Raw genomic sequence first — 18,420 nt, 5'->3', positions numbered from 1 at the left:
CGGGCAGGTATGAATCGCAGTCGGCGCCTGAGGGTACTTCGCTATTGTCGGCGTAGTGCCAGCAGCCGCTCGCGTCGTTTGCAACCAGCCTGACTTCGCGAGGGGTGGTTCCAGACAAAACACCATTAGTCTGATCAAATGGAAATGGAAAGAAAAGAAAGCTCTGGTTAGCCGCCACTGTGCTTTTAATGCTCTCGAGGTATAGAATCGACATACCGATCTCACATGCTCGTAGACTTTGGCGCAGAAGCTGACAGTACACGACGTGAATTCCCATCCTGACTTGTAAACCTCCCAAAAATTATTCTCGTCATCCAAGTGCGCTCTACTCCCGTTTCCGCGCAGTCTCGTAATAGCTACGTTTTTTATTCGCGGATCCGTTCGATATGGGCTCGGGTTGACCTCTTCAGCTTTGGTGATCGTATACACATTTCCCTCGGTGGCATATTTCTCCTTTTCAGCGGTTCCATTTTGAATTACAAGGGAAATTCCGGCTGGCGTGGTGTAGTTGATCATGAGGCAACCCTGGCTGCTGTTGCCGGACTGCAAGCATTCTGACTTGACCGTGTCGGTGACGTCTGCGCAGGTGCTACAGTAGCCGAATGATACGAATGGAGGCCAACTACAATTGCTAGATGCGCACTCGTAGGTGAGTTCCGGACTGAGATCGTACAGCCCGCCGAGAGAGGCTCGCCAGAGGCTGTCTGTAATTATCCACGCAAGTTCTCATCAGCCACAGTATAATCAATCACATACCAGCTGCCTGTATGTTCCCGCAAAACAAAGACTTACGTGTCATGCCCGAGGTCACTTTTCTTTTCGCTGGGAGGTCCCGGGCGTACGGCATTGATGCGAAAGTGTTGTTGGCGTCTTCAATACTGACCAGCCGCGTGGGAAAAGATAGAATCTGCTGCGCAAATGGATCCATCGCCAGAGCAAAGATAATGATAGAACATCCGAGTGAGGCAATTCAAGGCCTTCCCTCCATCTCTAGTAGAAATATCAAGCTTCCCCAAGGCCCGCGACTTGCCGCGTCGAACGTCTCAAGGTCAATGAGTGGATGCGGCCCGGTCTGATAATGCACCCATCTCATCTGGCTGACGCCCTGGGCCACTACGAGGAGCATCGCCGATTTGGATAGCGTGATGAACACGGAAACTAATGAGTTCGGTGCTATCGAGAAACTCCAGGAGGATAGCGGTCGATCTTGAAGGCGAAAGAGGATTCCTGCGACAGCTGACATGCAGAGGATGCTGAAGATGCAAGCACTGATTTCCCATATCCAAAGGTCTTTGCACGTATCCTGAAAACGCCCCCAACGCTTCGTGAGTGCCGGTCTCTTCTTTGAATCCTGGTTTTTGGTTGCCAAAGTCCTCGTGTCCGGCTTTGGTATTAAAAGAGGAAATGATGCGGGCATACCCTCTCTGCCGCTGCTGTATGATGGTGAATTTCTCTCCATTGCTTGCTGAGTGTCTCAAAATAATGTGAAAGACTACTCGAGAATTGGGGGGTTCTATGGAAGCTTTATCTTCAACGTTATTTTGGAATGGCCCCCAACCTCCGATTCGCCCATTTCCTTCTAGTACAAATTAGGCGCCGCCATGCTGCTGTCATGCTGCAGTTCTATGAATTTAGGAAAGCCCATATAGGAGGGTTCTGCGTCTGACGGCTAGCGCACAAGTCGTTTCTACATGGGAAGCCGGGGGCCTGACCTATAGGACGTACTAACTAGATCCTTTGAAGCATGTTGCAGAATTTGAGCTCGTATTTCGCTGCAGCCGTGTCTTAAAGCGCACAAGATCACCGGTCAGCACTCCCAATCTCAACACCACGTGTGGGATCACCCCTACCTTGAGCCTCATCCTCTTCCAACAACTCATCTCCTTTTCCGAAACCGAAACGAATCGTTGCAACTCAGCGTCTTGGTTTCTATCAGACTCAGTCTAAGTGTTGTTATCCTGTTATTCTTTTTATCACCTTTTAGGCGAGTGTAGATGGTGTTATAATAAGATTAAATTGCGGGATTGAATTGATCAGGGTTGCTGCTGCTCTTTATTTTTTTTGGAAGCCAAAAAAAAAATAACGCACGCTGTAATATACATTCATGGGTAGTTGAAGCTAATATCCGGACGTGTTTGTACAATTTTTAATTTCACATTCACGTCCGGATGTTAGCTCCAACTACCCATAAGTTGTCCCATTTTTCCTTTATTTCCTGTGAAAGGCGTTAGGGAAAGTCTGTTGCTATCATTCATCATTTACCCCAATATCCATTCCAACGGTAACTTGGACAAGAGTAGATCAGGTGTTCACATGGCGGTGGAAATCAACCCGAATTTATTCTTGTCCGGAGTTTTCGGTTCACCCTATCAAGACTACCATTTTTGCATTAATAGACCTGGATCCGCCCCGAGCCCATGTTAGCAAATGGGTGGGATAGCACGAAGTAGAAGATATAGCTGTCCTCCAGCTTAGACCGAATCCCTCATGAACCTGCATACCGAATTTCCAATCCCAGTACCTCGATGTCCTATGTTCCCCGCAGCAGCCTCACCAACGGACTGCTGAAACCCTTTCACCTCCACATATTCGCAATCCCACGATTTCTTCCACGCACTGATGTGTGCCGTCCCACGCCAGGACTTATTCGCCATTTTGTCCGGCCAAGAGCTGCTCCAAAAGCGTCTTCAATCCGTCCTGTTCAGCAATCACATCGGCACCATTTGCAGGTCCGCCCGGAGCATTTCCGACTGTGTTGGCGTCCTTTTGGCCACCACCGATCATGTCAAGCATCGTGTGAGCCACGAATCCAAGGCTCTCCTCCAGCCTCTTCTCTCTCTTCGCGGCCACCTCAAGTTTTGCCGTCAGCTCCATAACCTGGGTCTGAGATTCCTGGAGTTTGGCACTCTCCCTTTCGTTCTCGGACTGCACCATCTGCGCTCGTGACTGATGATCTTTCAACGTCTCTTCGAGGACGCCAATCTTGCTCTGTTGGGTTGATGCTTCTTGTTCAAGAGTCTCTAGGATCTTCCGATCGTTTTCGTTTTGAGTCTGCAACTCTTGTGCTCGGGACTGCCATTCTTCCAGTGACGTCTGCAGTTCAGTGATCTTCGTGTTCGAGGTGCCGCCGCTGCGGCTGAGGCACTCGATGTTCTCCTGGTACTGTTCAGTCTGGAGCAGGAGGTCTTTACCGCGCTTCTCCAGTTCCTCGATTTCGATTTGCTGATCCTTCAACATTGTCGTCTTCTGCGCGTCGGTCTTGTTAGCCCCTTCTAATTGAGCATTGGCTCCGTTGAGCTGGTAGCGCAGATAAATCATGTGCTTGAATGCACTGTAAAAGAGTACATTGAGGTTGTCGAGCTTCTCGCTGGCGTCGCTGCTCTGCGCTTCCAGACCTCGGACTGCCTGCATCAATGCTTCCAATTTGGTCGCATGGCTCTGATTCCGCGCTTTTTCCTTTTCGACTTCGGCCTCAAGCTCCTGGATATGAGCGGCGTCCTTGCTCTTCTCTGCCTCCAGATCTGCGAGCCTGCGCAACTCCTTGTCGCGGACGTGGGGCGGTATCTGGACGCTTTCTGTCTTCGCCTCATCATACGATCTCTTCAGCCGCATAATGCTGCCTTGCATGTCCTGTAACGCGTTAATCCGACCAACTAACGGGGGGCCTTGTATCCACAGCCTCCATACAACTCTGACTCCACTTACCGAGAGAAACCGCTTGTGGGCCGTATCATCAATGCGCCAGTCCTCCGCAGCAGGGCGTTTGCCGGAGGTGCCCGTCGTCTCCCTCGCACCACCACCACCGCCCTCGTCCGCCGTCACAGAAATCTCGTCCACGCGCTCTCGCAGCGCATCACCCAAGTGCATCGTCGACCCCTCCGCCTCGGACTCCACCACTTCCACCCTTGATCCCTTGCCCTCTCCCTCTCCATCACAACCACCACCCACCACCGCCATCCTACCTCCTTCCTCCGTATCCACAACCTTATCCCCCTCCCTCACCCCCTCCCTCGGCCACCCCACCGGCGCCACTGGCTGCACCGCCCTCGCCTTCCCCGTACTCGTGAAGTTCAGCGGCCACCTCGCTGCGCAAAGCGCATCCCACCACCTCTTTCCCTTCTTATCGCCCCTTTCCGCACACGCCGCTTTCACGTGCTCGAGCACGCCGACCAGCTGCGCCGTGAGGATGACGTTGGCCGGCCAATTAGCCGGACTGCTGAGACGGCGGCGCAACGTGCTGCTGAGCTGCTGCCGCGGGCGGACGGGGTCGTAGGCGAAGACGGGGAAGGCGGCGGCGTTGGTGGGCGACCATGTTTTGCGCTGGCGCCGGGTGGCGAGGTGCGTGCGGCGGTGGCGGATGGCGACCCAGTTGCAGCCTGGGAAGGAGGAGTCGAAAGTGCGGTGAAGGACGTGGCGGGTGGGCAGGCGGCTCTCGTGGTTGTTGCGGGCAGCAGCAGCAGCGGGGGCGCGGGGAGTGCTGGTGGTGAGAGCTTCCTGGTGGGCGATGGGGGCGGCGTCGGTGGGTTTCTTGCTGCCTTTTGGCGCCGCAGTGGTCGTGGCTGTGACGGTGACAGGCTTGGTTGCTGGATCCTGGTGTAGTGAGGTAGGTGTCTGGGGTGCGGAAGCCATGGCTGCGCTGTGGATGGATAAGTGAGGGCTTCGCAGTAGATGTGAGCGGTATTTTGGTTTACCTAGGTGCCGCTTTTGATGGTTGTAGTGGTTTAAGTGGTTGGGTGAATGGTGGATGTGCTACGGACCAGTGAGAAGTTGGAATGTGTTGTGGTGTTGTAGAGAAGATGTTGAAAACCTCAGTACGACTGGAATATATAGACGAGCTATTGGCTGGCCGATGAGGAAAGAGGCACATCTCAGGGTCCATTCACCACAGACAGTACGGGAAGGTACAGAGGGGTATTGCATCCGAAGGTTAGCGTTCATTTTTTTTCGTTCATGTCATAGGCAGTTGAAGCTATCGTCCGGACATGTATGTAGACTTTTTAATTCGACATTCTCGTCCGGACGATGGCTTCAACTACCCATATGTTGTTTTACTTTGCTTTCACTGCTCGCGTTACTCGAGTGCCGTCCTTCTCAAAGATGATTGCGAATCATCACTTCTTTCGTACGCACCGTGAGGTTTCCAATGCACATAATGAGGGGAGTCATTGATTTTCCGAGAGGAAAAGCCATGCTTGTGATTTTTTTTTCTGCCAATGCAGGCTAATTGTATATACAAGAAGATTCGAAAAAGAAGCATGCGAGCATCTCATCGTCAAGAAGTGAAAACAAAAGCAACAACAAAAACCCAAACTCCAGTAAAGTGTGTCCATGAGGGCTACTCGAGGCAGTGCACCAAGCGTCATCATCTGAAGCCAAAGCTCCAAAAGACAAGCAACCGTTGCAGCTGTCTCGCGCCGGGGAAAGTTGACGGGGAGTTGAAAGAAGACGAGCTGATGAAATGAGTTTTCCTTTTCCACGTTTCCTTTTTTTGGTCACACTGTTTTTCCCATCTCTGGGTAACGGGCCCAGCCCGTGATGATGATGATGGATGGGAAGGATGAAAGTGCTGCATTTGTTTCATTCAAGTTTCACAATAGACGAACGAAAAAACCCCCTTCTTCTCCGTGCACCCACGTAATCCGCACGGACCATCACCGAAAGGGGTAGGTCGGTCGACAATTGCGTAATGATGGGCAGCGGACCCCGGGCGTTGGCCCCTGAGTTACCCACCACCCACCGCTTACGCATCTGGAACGCGCATCCTGCCGCGAAAGCCGATGACGGTGGAGAATGTGGCGTTTTTACGGGTTTGCTGTCGGAGATGCCGACTTTCATGCGTATCGTCGGGGGGATTTCAGCTCGAGCTTTCTAGTTCTCGCGAGTACCGCCCACGAAGAACGTGACGATCTTGTCCCAGACGGACTCGGACTTGTCTTCGGACGAAGACGTCGAGGCATTGCTCTCGACAGGGGCCGCCGAAACGGGGGCCGACGGCTTCGCGGCCCTACGCTTGGCAGTAACCAGGGTCGTAGGAGCGGGCGTCTCGGTAGCCGTGACCTGAAACCATCTGTTAGCATTTTGGAGAATCGAGTTTTCGGCCGGGGTTCGGATGCTTACCGGGCAGATGGTCACGTAGGCAGGAACCACCGAGGTAACGACAACAGTCGAGGTACCGCTCTCATGGGTGGTCGTGCTGGTCTGGAAATCAAGCGTGTAGACGGTCGAGGTCGTGACACCAGCAATGGGGGTGAGGGGAGTGAGGGGCGCACCCGGAATGGACGCAACACCGTCAACACCCGCCGAAGTGACCATGGGGATCGTCGGCAGCACCGTCGGGGTAGGAGCCATGGGGAGGCTGGTGTTGAGAGCACCAGGAGTAATGACGGTGGTCAGAACCGTGGGGAGCGCCGGGGTGCCAACGGGAGCCTCAGGCGTGTAAGTAACAAAGACGGTGACGTTCGAGGGCTGCACCGGCGTCTGGATCGGGCGCGGCGGGACCGAGAAGGTCTGGTTGCCATAGATCGGCGGCACGCCAGCGAGGGAGCTGCTGGAAGGAATAGCAGTGGCACCCTCAACATCGGTGGAAGCGGGCGTCTGAGTAGCAGTGACCGGGCAGATGGTGGTACCGACCGACACGATCTGGGTCACAATGACCTCAGAGGTCGAGCCCTGCTCGTTGGTAGTAATGGCGGTGCTGAGAGCAGTGCTGTAGATGGTCGAAGTCGACGAAGAGGTGATCGCGGCCTCAGTGACGCCCTCGACACCAGACGAAGCAGGGGTAGGGGTTTGGGTGGCGGTGACAGGGCAGATGGTAGTGCCGATGGACACAATCTGCGTCACAACAACCTCAGAGGTCGAGCCCTGCTCGTTGGTGGTAACGGCAGTGCTGACAGCGGTGCTGAAGATGGTCGAGGTCGAGGACGAGACGATGGCGACAGGAGTGACAGCAGGCTGGCTGGCAGACTGGATCTCAGTGGAGATGCTAGCCTGGCCGTTGGGGGCCGTGTAAGTGACGTAGATCGTCTCGTTGCCAGCCGGCGGCTGAGGAGCCGGGCTGGACACACCGCCGTCGACGGTGCTGCTGGCGACGGGCGTCGGAGTTTGAGTAACGGTGACAATGACAGTCTGGCCGTTAGGTGCGGTGCTAGTCGAGACAGCGGTGGACTCGGCGTTGACCGGCGCGGTGGGCGTGGACGGCGTGTGCGTCACCGTGGTGGTAACGACGTTGGGAGGCAGGGCAGTGCCATCAGCTGCGGTAGGCGTAACTGTGAACGTCACCGTGACAATTTCTTGAGACGCAGAGGTAGATGCCTCTCCAGAGACTTCAGAAGTGTTGCCGGGAGCCGACGGGGTGGGCGTAGCAGTCTCGGTGTGGGTAATGACAGTCGGGGGCAGAGTGCTGCCGCCGGGGGCCGTAGGAGTGATCGTGACCGTGACCGTGACAAGGTTCTGCTCAGACACAGTGGTCGTCACTGCGCCAACAGAGGGCGTGCTAACTTCACCGGAAACACCGCTGCTCGCGGGGGCGCTGGGAGTCACAGTAACAATAACGGTCTCACCGTTGGGAGCCGTAGAAGTGGAGGGAGCAGGAACAACTGGCGTGCTGACCTCACCAGACACATCGCTGCTGGCCGGGGCGCTAGGCGTAACAGTAACGATGATGGTCTCGCCGTTGGGAGCGGTGGAGGTCTCCGGAGTAGGAACGGCGCTCTCACCCGAAACAGCGGGCTGCGAGGCGCTGGGTGTAACAGTAACGATGACGGTCTGGCCGTTGGGAGCCGTAGAAGTCGAAGGCGAAGGGACCTCGCTGACCGTCTCGCCGCCGACGGGCACGCCAGGAGCGGACGTGGCACCCTCAACACCAGACGAAGCAGGGGCAGAAGGAGAGCCGGGCGTCTGGGTAGCGGTGACCGGGCAGATAGTCGTACCAATGGACACGACTTGGGTAACAACAGCCTGGGAAGTGGATCCCTGCTCATCGGTGGTCTCAACCGTGCTGATGGCAGTGCTGAAGATCGTCGAGGTCGAAGAGAACGTGGTCAGCACAGGGGTGGAGGCAGAGGCGACGCCCTCAACGCCAGAGGAAGCAGGAGCAGAGGGAGTTCCGGCGGGCTGAGAAACGGCAGGGATGGAACCAGCCGGGGTCGAAGCCGCGAGGGTCTCAGTGGCGGTGACGGGGCAGATGGTGGTGCCAATGGAGACGACCTGGGTCACAATGACCTGGGATGTCGAGCCCTGCTCATCGGTGGTCACAGCGGTGCTGACAGCGGTGCTGAAGATGGTCGAGGTCGAAGAAGAAGTGACAGTGACCGCGACGACCGGAGTGCTCACTTCTCCGGAAACATCCGAGGAGGCGGGCGCACCGGGGGTCTCGGTGACGGTGACAATAACAGTCTCGCCGTTGGGTGCAGTGCTAGTCGAAGGGGTGGCAACGACGCTAACGGTCTGGTTGTAGCCACCGACAGGCACACCAGGGGTGCTCACGTTACCAGAGACATCAGACGAAGCGGGCGCACTGGGGGTGTGAGTGACAGTGACGACAACAGTCTGGCCGTTGGGGGCAGTGCTGGTCGAAGGCAAAACAACGGCGCTGGTGCTCTCATTGGTTTCGCCGACAGGAACGCCAGGGGTGCTAACCTCTCCAGAGACGTTTGACGAAGCAGGGGCACTGGGGGTCTGAGTGACAGTGACGATAACAGTCTCGCCGTTGGGGGCGGTGCTGGTCGAAGGCGTAGCAATAGCACTGGTCACATCGACAGGAGCGCCAGGAGTGCTGACATTTCCGGAGACATCCGACGAAGCGGGCGCGCTAGGAGTCTGGGTGACGGTGATGATGACCGTCTCGCCGTTGGGCGCAGTGCTGGTGGAAGGAATAGCAACAGCGCTGGAGACCTCGCCGGAAACGGCCGGGGCAGATCCACTGGGCTTCGAGGTCCTGATGGTCTTGGTCTCAGTGAGCGGGCACACGGTGGTGGACACAGCAACGACGGAGGTGACCACAGAGGTGACGCCGTCAGTAGTCACGGTTTCATAGTTCGTGCTGAAGACAGTGCTGGTCTTGTACGAAGTGGGCTGAGGAGCGGAGGGAGACGGGGTGCTGGCAACGCCCTCGACGCCGGAGGAGCTATCAGGCGTGGACTCAGCGCTGACGGGGATCAGAGTAGTGATCTCCGTAGTAGACTGAGGCACCAAAGCGGTCTGGATGGCGGTAGAGCTGGCAGGGCAGTTGGTGACCTCAGGAGCGCACGAAGTGACGGTGATCAGCTGGGTGGCGTAGACAGTAGACGTGCTGACGCCGGAAGTAGCAGGGACAGTCGTCTTGTACGTAGTGGTCGAGACAGGCACCAGAGCCTCAGAGACAGCAGACACACCGCTTGACGCGGGGCAGTCGGTGACCTCAGGGGCGCACGAGGTGACAGTGTAGTACTGGGTGCTGTAAACGACAGAGGTCACGTCCTGGGTGATGTGCGTCGTGGAAGCATTGGCCAGCGGCGTGAAAATGGGAGTTCCAACCGGGGTAACAGGGGTGTTGATGGCCGGAGGAGACAGAGGGGTGGGAACGCCACCGCTCACATCCGAAGACGCCGGCGCAAAGGGGGTGGATGCCGAGGAAGGAGTGGGCACAATGGACGGGGCACCCGGAGTGGACGGGTTGGCGGCCTCAGAAACCGAAGGAGGGCTCACAGGGGCGGAGCCGCTGCTCGGAGTGGGGACCGGGGCTTCAGGCGTCGGGTACTGAGGAGTGGAGACCGGAGCGGACTCGGTCTCGCCGCTGACATCACTTGTAGCGGGAGCCGAAGAGCTCGAGCTGGGAGTGGGGACAGGGCCCTCGGGCGCAGAGTACTCGGGAGTAGCGACCGGGACAGCAGGCGTCGAGGCAGTCTCGCCGCTGACTTCGCTGGTAGGAACCTCAGGGGACGAGGCCGGGGCCTCGGGGGTGGAAGCCGGGACCTCAGCAGTCGAGGCCGGGACCTCGGGGGTGGGAACTGAAGATGCGGTCTCGCCAGAAACCTCAGAGGTCGGGACGGGGGTGCTCTCAATCGCAGAGGAAGGGGCCTCGTACTCCGGACCAGCGGGCGACGAGGGAGCCGCACTTTCAACCTCGGAAACCAGCTCCGTCGCCGAAGCCTCGGAGCCAGTGATGGTGGTCGTGTGGTGAGGGACCAGGGAAGTCGACACCTGGGTGGCCGAGGCGGGACAGTTGGTCACTGTCGGGTCACAGGAGGTGACGGTGTAGAGCTGGGTGGAGTAAACAATGGCGGTCGTCACAACATTCTGGCGGGGGATGTTCCCTAGAGAGTGAATGTGAGCGTGAATCACGGAAGAGACGGCTTAGTTTAGGACTTACGACCAGCCGCGGCGCCGAGAGAGCCGAGGACGGCCAAAGCAGTCGTGACCTTCATCACGGGTTGAGAACGAATGTCAAGATGCTTCTGCTAGTGAGCTGGGAAGTCTAAAGAACGAAAGGCACAGCCTGGTTGCGAGCAAAAAGAGCGTCAAGCAAAAAAAGAATGAATGGGCCTCAAGCGAGGGAACCAAGAGACGAAGAGAGTGCAGTGAAGGTTGGAGTAGGCGGATAGCGACAGCGACTCGGGCATATATATGAAAGTGCGGAGCTGTGGCTGGCGACATCGACCCTGCTCGTAACATGATCCAGAAGGAGCAAATCGAACGGTTCCAGACAGGCGGCATTACCCAGGATCGACGAGCAGGCGTCTGTTGCTGATGGTCGCCGGCATCTTGTCCCCACTATAGGCTGGGATGTGAGGCAGGGAAGTGTAGGGCGGTGGGGAGACAGCCAGGTCGGAAACGGCCGGCGGCGGTGGTCAAACTAGACGCGGCCGGGAATATGGCCTAATTGGAGATGTAGAAAGTAGGCGCTCTGGTCTTCACGTGCCTGAGGATTGGCGGACGTATCACGGCAGCGGGGTCGCGGAGCGGCGGGCGCCACGGGCGCCTGTTCCGGGGGTGGCTCGTAGCTTGGCAGCGCTATGCGCCATTATGCTATTGCTGGGTGGGCGGTGGCGGTTCTCGCGTAATGACGAAGGGGGTCCGAATCGTTTTAGAGGTCGGCCCGCGGGCAGGAACGCCGCCCGCTTTCGGCCTAGCCCGTTTCACGCGACGACTCCTCCGTCCACACGCGCAGGCCACCGTGGTTCGAGACTGATTGTTTGTTTCACTCGCAAGAGGCGAGTCTGCAGAGACAGTCCCACCTGCCCACCGCCTGCAGAATAGGGGCCGTCCCTGTCGCTCGCCGCTTGAGCCTCCAGCACTCGTTAAGTCCGCCGAAATCCGATGCCGCTGTTTATAGCATCAAGCTTCGGGCAAGGCGCCCAGGCCACGCACTCCATCACCACTTCCAACCGTCGATCCCGCCGGCAAACGCGCCCGAAACAAGCCTGGGCCGAGGCTCACGGAAGGCTGGGGCACGTAAAATGATGGGGATGACGCCGCGAGGGGATCCTGAACCTGTTGCCGGTGACAGGGCCTCAAACACCCTTTGCCGCCGCCTGTCCGGCCATTCAGCTGTTGACATCACCACATGCGAAATTAACCCGGTTTGCGATCCATTGAGCTGAACTGCCTCAAGCTTACGCGGTCCGCCTTCCCGTCTTGAGCCTGCAGGACATCAACACCAGAAACCTATGCACCCTTCCGCCTCCGCGTTTCGCCATTCCCTGGTCTCCAATCCACCATGGCCCGCCTTATTATAAGCTTACCAGCGCCTCGTCACTGTGCCAGCCACAACGGGAAGGCGTCGTTGCCGCCCACTTCTCGAGTCATCCCATCCCGATAACCTTAACCAGCATACCTGATCCCCGCAATCACCAGATAAACAGCCCAAAGTGTGGATCTTCAAGCCTGTAATCCAAGGCGGAGGAGGCGGTGCAGTCTGGCGGTCTGGACCATTGAGCACCATTGTGGCGAGAGCCTAACGCCTTGTGAAGTGACTTGATGCCCAAGAAGACTCCCGTACCACCCTACTTAACCACTCGTATCTTTAGTAGCAACCATTTTCGAATCCTGTCTATAGAGGAGAACGCATTTCACTTGCACTGGCACTGGAAATCTCCGTCAGGATCGGCTTGTCTCATCCTAGATTCTACATCTACGGCCGGCTGATCACTTCCACTTCCTTCGGAGCAGCGGAGCTTGTGTTGTCCAATATGGCAGGGAAGACTGAAAGCTTTCGTAATCCTCCGTGGCAGTGCCAGAAATCCGCACGCATTAGCTTCACACGCTTCTATAATTACTCAAGTCCTCCGATGTCGCTGGAAACTTCTATGGCAGAGGCTCAACCAAGGCGAATCATTCACGTATGACAATCAGAGAATCCCAATGGTTCTGCAAATCCCATTTCCTAACTACTACAAAGTCGGTGAGTCTCTAGCCTTGCAGTTCTGCCCATACTGTACTTCTTCCAAGCCGACCGAAATTTCCCGATACCACCCAAGAACTTTATGTTGATTATTTAATGCGAATGAACGCTAGAATCAACATGCCGCACCTTGGAAATGGTTGGAATGCGCATGGACGCTACTCGTCATTTCGTCGAGCTGAAGGAGCTGTTGTGGAGGCAGATGACCGCTCTCATTTCTTCCGATCGTGTGCTTCTGAAAACCTGAACTTCGTGTTGATGACTGCGCATGAACGCGTAAACCAACACTCTATGCCAGTTGGAATGCTCTAAGATGACTGTGCATGCACGCTACTCGTCATTTCGTCAAACCAAATGCTCCTGTTTCTGACTGCGGATGGCCGCTCTCGCCGTTCATTCCTTTTGTGAATGTGTTGTTTCTGAATACAGATCGACCGTATCCTTCGTGTCTTTCATTCAATGTGCTTGTTTCAAACTCTTTTGGCCGGCCAATCGGTGATGAGTGCGCATGAATGTACTCAACAGCGTTCAAATCAGCCAAAAGGAACCAGTGCCAATCGTGGCACCGGTGCGGGGTCGGAGCGGATGAAAAACCTTCACTCTGGATCTTCGTTGATGGGGGGGAAAGGAGACCCAGTGCCGTAGAGTAAGCTAAAACTATGCCATTACTCTCGCTCGTCAGCTGAGGCGTCGGAAGGTGAGTGCCGCGTCGGTGATGCGTAAGGAGGTCCAGCGACGTAGAGTAAGGTAAAACTATGCCATTACTCTGGATCGGGGTCGGAAGGTGGTGTGCCGCGATATTGATGACTTCCGGGGTCAATCGGGGTGCAAGCGGGTTGATGATCTTCTGAAAGTGAGGCGCAGCGATGCTCACGGCACAGCGAGGACTTGACGTGCAGTCGGGCTGGTTGTTGGCGCAATGGACCGGGGGGAGACCATATGAGCTGACAACATCGGAAGAAGCCTCATCTTGTGGCCGAGTATCTCGCAGGTGAAGCGGTTGTCGGAACACGGAGAGCGAAAGTCGACGTCGCACTTCGCGCAGACACGAAAGGCTACTGATGTCGATGGGGCGCTTGCGTTCGTCAGAGAGAAGAAACTCGGGTGGTGCTGCGTGCTCAGAAGTTTGCGAAAGAGCCGGATCGACCGACTCAGCCGGGCTTGTGATGACCGAGTGTCCTGGAAGCGGAGCAGGCCGAGAAGGTGACACGCGTACGGACAGCGAAGTCGATGCGCGTTGCAACTCGGGTATTGCAGATGCTGGAAGACGTTGACGGATTCAGTGAAAGGCCTTTCACTTCGTACGGTGTTTCAACAACGTTGCTTGGGCGGCATCTTCGGAGAGTGAGGGTGACCACACCCCAGATCTTTCTTTCGTTCCTACATGGTCGGGTTGGAGTGTTAGCGGCTGTGCTGTGTGGTTTCCATCCTGATGGAAGCATACTGACCTGTAGAAAGAGGTGGGGTGGGCAAAGAAAGAAGAAGAAAAATTTGAAAGGAAGCGGACAGTGCGAAGGTTTAAGTAGGCGATAGGAAGCTGTCCTTGGCGCGCTCGTCATGTGGCAAGCTGGGCTTTCTGGATGCCGGGGCAACGGTTGCCTTTTCTGTGACCACGTTTCGTTGCCTACTCCGCCTTCTCTTTCTCGTCCAACCCTCCGTAACCTCCATTGCTCTTCTCTCTGGTTTGGACCGGTCAACCACTTCGGATTCAGTGAGTTTGCTTCAACATGTTCTAACGCTGCGCAATCCAGTGTCTAATCTACAAACAGGTTTAAGTCATCGCGACAATGAAGGAACCTCCCGATGACGCTACGCCACCTAGACGGACCCGTCCGCATCTTGCATCTTCCGTTTCGGCTCTGCGACAGTCGTCTAACTCCATGCCTGTCACGTCTGCCGCGTCCGAACAAAGCTTTCCTGCTTCACCGCAGAGGGATCCATGTCCTACCAAGCCTGCTACTTCAGTCGCGCCCGAACAATCGCAGAGGGATTCATGTCCTACTGAACCTGCCATTCCTGACGCGCCCGAACAGAGCTTTTCCGCCTCAGCCGACCAGTCGCAGAGGGATTCATGTCCTACCACGCCTGCCACTCATGCCTTACTTGATCTTCCGGTTCTATCTGCGCAGCAGAGGGAAACATGTCCTAGCATACCTGCTGCATCAGAAGAGAGCGTCCCGGATCTCGGAGGCTTGACTTCACCTGCCGTACCAGACGAGAGCTTTGCGCGCTCCAACAAGTTCACTTCACCTTCACAGCAGAGGGATCCATGTCCTAGCACACCTGCTGTGTTAGAAGAGAGCTTTTCACGCTCCGAGCGCTCCACTTCGCCTGTACAGCAGACGTTTTCACGTCCTACCTCACCTCATCCACCAGAACAGCAGAATCCTGAAGCACCCGAGTCAGATGCGCAGTTCGCTCACACGAACGTCGGTGCTACCTCTCCCACAGAGTCTGCTGTGGAGTACCTGCAACAGACTGCGGCTTCCGATCGCAGCAATCTTGATGACGACCTCGCTACTCGCTTCGGCCCAACGATTATCTGCAGTCTGTGTAAGGTGGAGAAGTATTCGCCATTCACCGAGTGGCTACTCTGCCCCATATGCGATTCAGGAAAATTCGTCATGTGCAGCATGTGCTACAAGAAGAACCACTGGTGCCCTTCCTCCCGTCAAGACTCTCACACCCTCAAAAGGATGAACGTTGTTATGGAGATTGATTGGGGATCAGAGTCTGATGAAGAAATCTCACCGGAAGAGGAATTATTTGGCTTCAAGATGGAAGATCTCAGGTTCACATACTCGGGCTCAGAAGAGCGATTTTCCATGGCGCAGTACCGTACCAACAATGTGATGCCCCCAGGCTCTGAGACGGATCAGCTGCATTCCTTCAAGGCAATGCAGAACTATCAGCGAGGCAATGAAATGGTCAAACTTGGCGCTGATGCTGACATGTGAGAAAAATAAGCAGAACATGGATGACAGAAACGCTGATATTTTCTAGGGGTTTCAATCTTCGGTCCACCGATCAACCATTCACATGGGGCGACATTGAGTTAGACAAGCAACTTTCCGAAAATCTCCGCCATTTGGGCATCCGCGCACACGACGATCTCCCCATTCAATTGATGAAGGCGGTTCTAAACGACTTTCGCAATATCGGAGCCCACATCCCCTATGACATGGGTAAGATGACTGGAATGGTCACCACCCTGCTGGCTGCGACAATTCTGCACAACAAAAAGTTAGTGGAGAACACCAGCGAGGGCGAGTTGCTCCGCATCCGGAATCTACGGCGTCGTGCACCCGTCTGCATCATAGTCACACCCACACATGAACTGGCTATCAAAATCTACGATATGCTGACGAAACTCGCCCAATGGACTACCGTTACCATCTCTCTCGCGATTGGTGGCCAGAAAAGCCGACCCAGGGTCACAGATATCGTCGTGGGCTGTCCCGGAAAGCTTCACCATTTAGCCCAAGACTATTTCACAGGCCCCGCCAAGTTCATCGCAATTGACGAGCCGAAGAATTTGATGGACAAAAAATGGAAGGACACAATACACAACATGTGCTGGAAGTTCCGTGGCGCCGACGAACACACGAGGTTCCTCTTTCTAAGTGGGGAGCCCTTCGATCAAAGCACGTACGAGGGCTGCATGAAGCTTATGGGCTATCTGATTCCAGATGACGAACACCGCAATTCTCATGCGTCTGAAGGTACTCAATCAGATGATAAGACCGTACCCATTATCATCAAACCAATCGCCGTTTCCGAAAGACACGAAGGTGCTCTTAAGCAACATTTTCTGTGCGCAAGGACAGACGAAGAGCGCCAATCTCGTCTGGTCACTCTCCTTCAACACGCCTTAACGAATGAGTGCCGTTATGCTTATCAGAAGATGTTGGTTTTCACCAACCACACCAAAGAGGTTGATCAATTGGTGTGCGACATTGGCAAGAAGTACGGGAGCTTGGGGCAAATCGTCTATGGTCGTCACAGCAAACTAAAGCAAGTCAAGAGAGAAAAAGTCTTGGATGACTTCATCAAAGGCCACTGGAAGGTGCTAATCACGACTCCTAGCTTAGCTGATGGTAGCATCATCGAGGGAGTGGATGTGATCATCCATTATAGGCTTCCAAAGGACCTGTATCGCACCATCAGCTCGAAGACCACTTCTAAAGGCGAACTCAAGCTCGAGGCGTATATCAAGAGGAATCGCTGCGCCGGCCGTGTGGGAAACCGCGGAACTTCCTATGCGTTGTACGACGAGACGGACAGTGACCTCTTCACTCCTCTTGCAGTGTATTTGGAGCGCAGCGGACAAGTTGGAGATGCGGTACAGACCGTGAAACGTTTCGAAGATGGAGACTCGTTTTGTCAGAAACTAACTCCCCCCGCCTCACTGGCACACTATGAGAACCAAAGAAACACAACGTCACATGCCAAAAGCCAGAGAGTACGAAACTCGTTAGCCTAGACATAAGCATAAGGAAATACGTATATATAGCAGAGAGATTGCACAGTTAGAGAGGATAGAGATTCGTCTAAGAAATCGTGTCACAATTGAGCATTTTCAACTACAACTTCTTTACACGTTCCTTTCGGACTAGCTGCATCATTGAAGGGCACAGATGAACGCGCTGCATGCTGTTTGAAGCGTCTATGCGCACTCATCATCATGAAGTTCTTAGTTCTAAGCGTATCAAGATCGGGAACCTTTTATTTGCTAGGATAGCATTGAAGGAAGTATGGGTTGCATAATCAAAGGTTCACCGACTTCACACTAGTTAGGGAATTCAATTTGCATACACCAAGTGATGGCTCGTTAGGTGCTGACCACATTGAGGTGACTCGATTAGAAAGACGAATTTGTGCTAGGACTTCATCAACAAGTGATTCTTTGCATATTGAGATATCGTTGCAGATTAGGAGGTGTTTCATTCATATTCTCCTCAGTGAATCTTCTATGGAAGACATCGGTTCGGCCATGCTTTAAGCCGAGCATGAAATGCTTTAGCTGGATGGTAGCGGCGAGACAAGGAATATAAGTGAGAACTTCCGTGCCTGTGCTACAGCTGTTTCTTTGTGGGTGTAGTAGTGGCGCCTGGGGCCGATCGCTTTTCGAGGCGTCGGAACATGTCGACGCCCATGAACACAGCTGTTGGCTCATTAGCAATTATGGGACAGCCAAAGGGGAGAGTTCCACCTACAAAGAGCAAGATATGGCACATAGAGGCCGCTCAAGCTGAGTTTCTGTTCGTTTGTGAATGAGTCCCAGCTGAGATACTCGGCGATACAGGTCATGGTGGTAATGCCGGTCTGACAGGCGTAGATGAGCAGGTGGATGGGCACCTTGGGGTCATCTGACGTAGAGTAAGCCAAGAATCGGAACAGAGCTGCACAATGCTTACCTCGCATCAAGGCACCGACGGCCCAAGCGGAGAGTGGGGCGTGGTACAGAAGCTAATCACGTGTAAGCGCGACATCAGAAAGCTTGGCAATATGGTTGTCTTGACCTCCATCCATATGTACATGGAGAACCACGGGCTTTACAAGAGCAAAATTCAAAGTTAGCCGCGCCAGTGCGGGTTGATTGAAGCGCGGACGCTAGCAGACTTACGGAGGAGCGCTAAAGAAGCGGTCCTGGTAGGTATCGATGTACCACTGGCGCAGGGCCAGCAGCGGCTCAGGCTTCATCCATTCGGGGTACACAGGAAGCACGTCAACGCCTCCACGACCGCGTCAGCTGCAGATCCCCCGGGGGATGGGCGTTGGCATCCAGAGCTTACAGAAGACTATAGGAATGTGGATGGCGAAGAATGAGAGGTACAGCAGGTCGCGCTTGCGCGCGAATATCGACTTTGGCGCCGGTGCGTCCATTGAGAGGCCGAATTCGGATGGATGCTGACGCGTTCTCGTGTTCGGGTGCAGCGTGCGAGAAAAGAAGGAGGCGATGAGCATGTTTTGGTGTTGCGCTCGCTTGCAAGTGCCCGCCCGATTAGTCAGAAGCCTAAACTAATCCCTCGTTCAAGGCA

General features: G+C 55.0%; 4 protein-coding genes across 4 annotated transcripts; 1 reads left to right on the top strand and 3 right to left on the bottom strand.

Annotated features, from left to right (window-relative positions):
- Positions 1-2,643: 2,643 nt before the first annotated feature.
- Positions 2,644-4,629, bottom strand: LTHEOB_3389 (Autophagy-like protein 11; the record flags this gene model as incomplete). Its single annotated transcript, XM_035512306.1, has 2 exons — positions 2,644-3,630; positions 3,706-4,629. 2 exons carry the CDS (start codon positions 4,627-4,629, stop codon positions 2,644-2,646), a joined length of 1,911 nt encoding a protein of 636 aa, XP_035363282.1.
- A 1,239-nt stretch (positions 4,630-5,868) lies between these two features.
- On the bottom strand, positions 5,869-10,403 carry LTHEOB_3388 (GPI anchored serine-rich protein; the record flags this gene model as incomplete). Its single annotated transcript, XM_035512305.1, has 3 exons — positions 5,869-6,057; positions 6,118-10,292; positions 10,349-10,403. 3 exons carry the CDS (start codon positions 10,401-10,403, stop codon positions 5,869-5,871), a joined length of 4,419 nt encoding a protein of 1,472 aa, XP_035363281.1.
- A 3,856-nt stretch (positions 10,404-14,259) lies between these two features.
- LTHEOB_3387 (DEAD/DEAH box helicase) lies at positions 14,260-16,862 on the top strand (the record flags this gene model as incomplete). Its single annotated transcript, XM_035512304.1, has 2 exons — positions 14,260-15,332; positions 15,383-16,862. 2 exons carry the CDS (start codon positions 14,260-14,262, stop codon positions 16,860-16,862), a joined length of 2,553 nt encoding a protein of 850 aa, XP_035363280.1.
- A 592-nt stretch (positions 16,863-17,454) lies between these two features.
- On the bottom strand, positions 17,455-18,346 carry LTHEOB_3386 (Integral membrane protein; the record flags this gene model as incomplete). The annotated part of the gene is made up of 6 exons (XM_035512303.1): positions 17,455-17,543; positions 17,596-17,748; positions 17,797-17,848; positions 17,902-17,932; positions 18,006-18,114; positions 18,175-18,346. The coding sequence occupies 6 exons, from the start codon at positions 18,344-18,346 to the stop codon at positions 17,455-17,457; spliced, it is 606 nt and encodes a 201-aa protein (XP_035363279.1).
- Positions 18,347-18,420: the final 74 nt, after the last annotated feature.

Source organism: Lasiodiplodia theobromae (genome assembly GCF_012971845.1).
Source record: "Lasiodiplodia theobromae strain AM2As chromosome Unknown scaffold_8, whole genome shotgun sequence".
Lineage (NCBI taxonomy): Eukaryota > Fungi > Ascomycota > Dothideomycetes > Botryosphaeriales > Botryosphaeriaceae > Lasiodiplodia > Lasiodiplodia theobromae.
The sequence above is the reverse complement of the archived record's forward strand: the minus strand, read 5'-3'. Positions and strand labels throughout refer to the sequence as shown.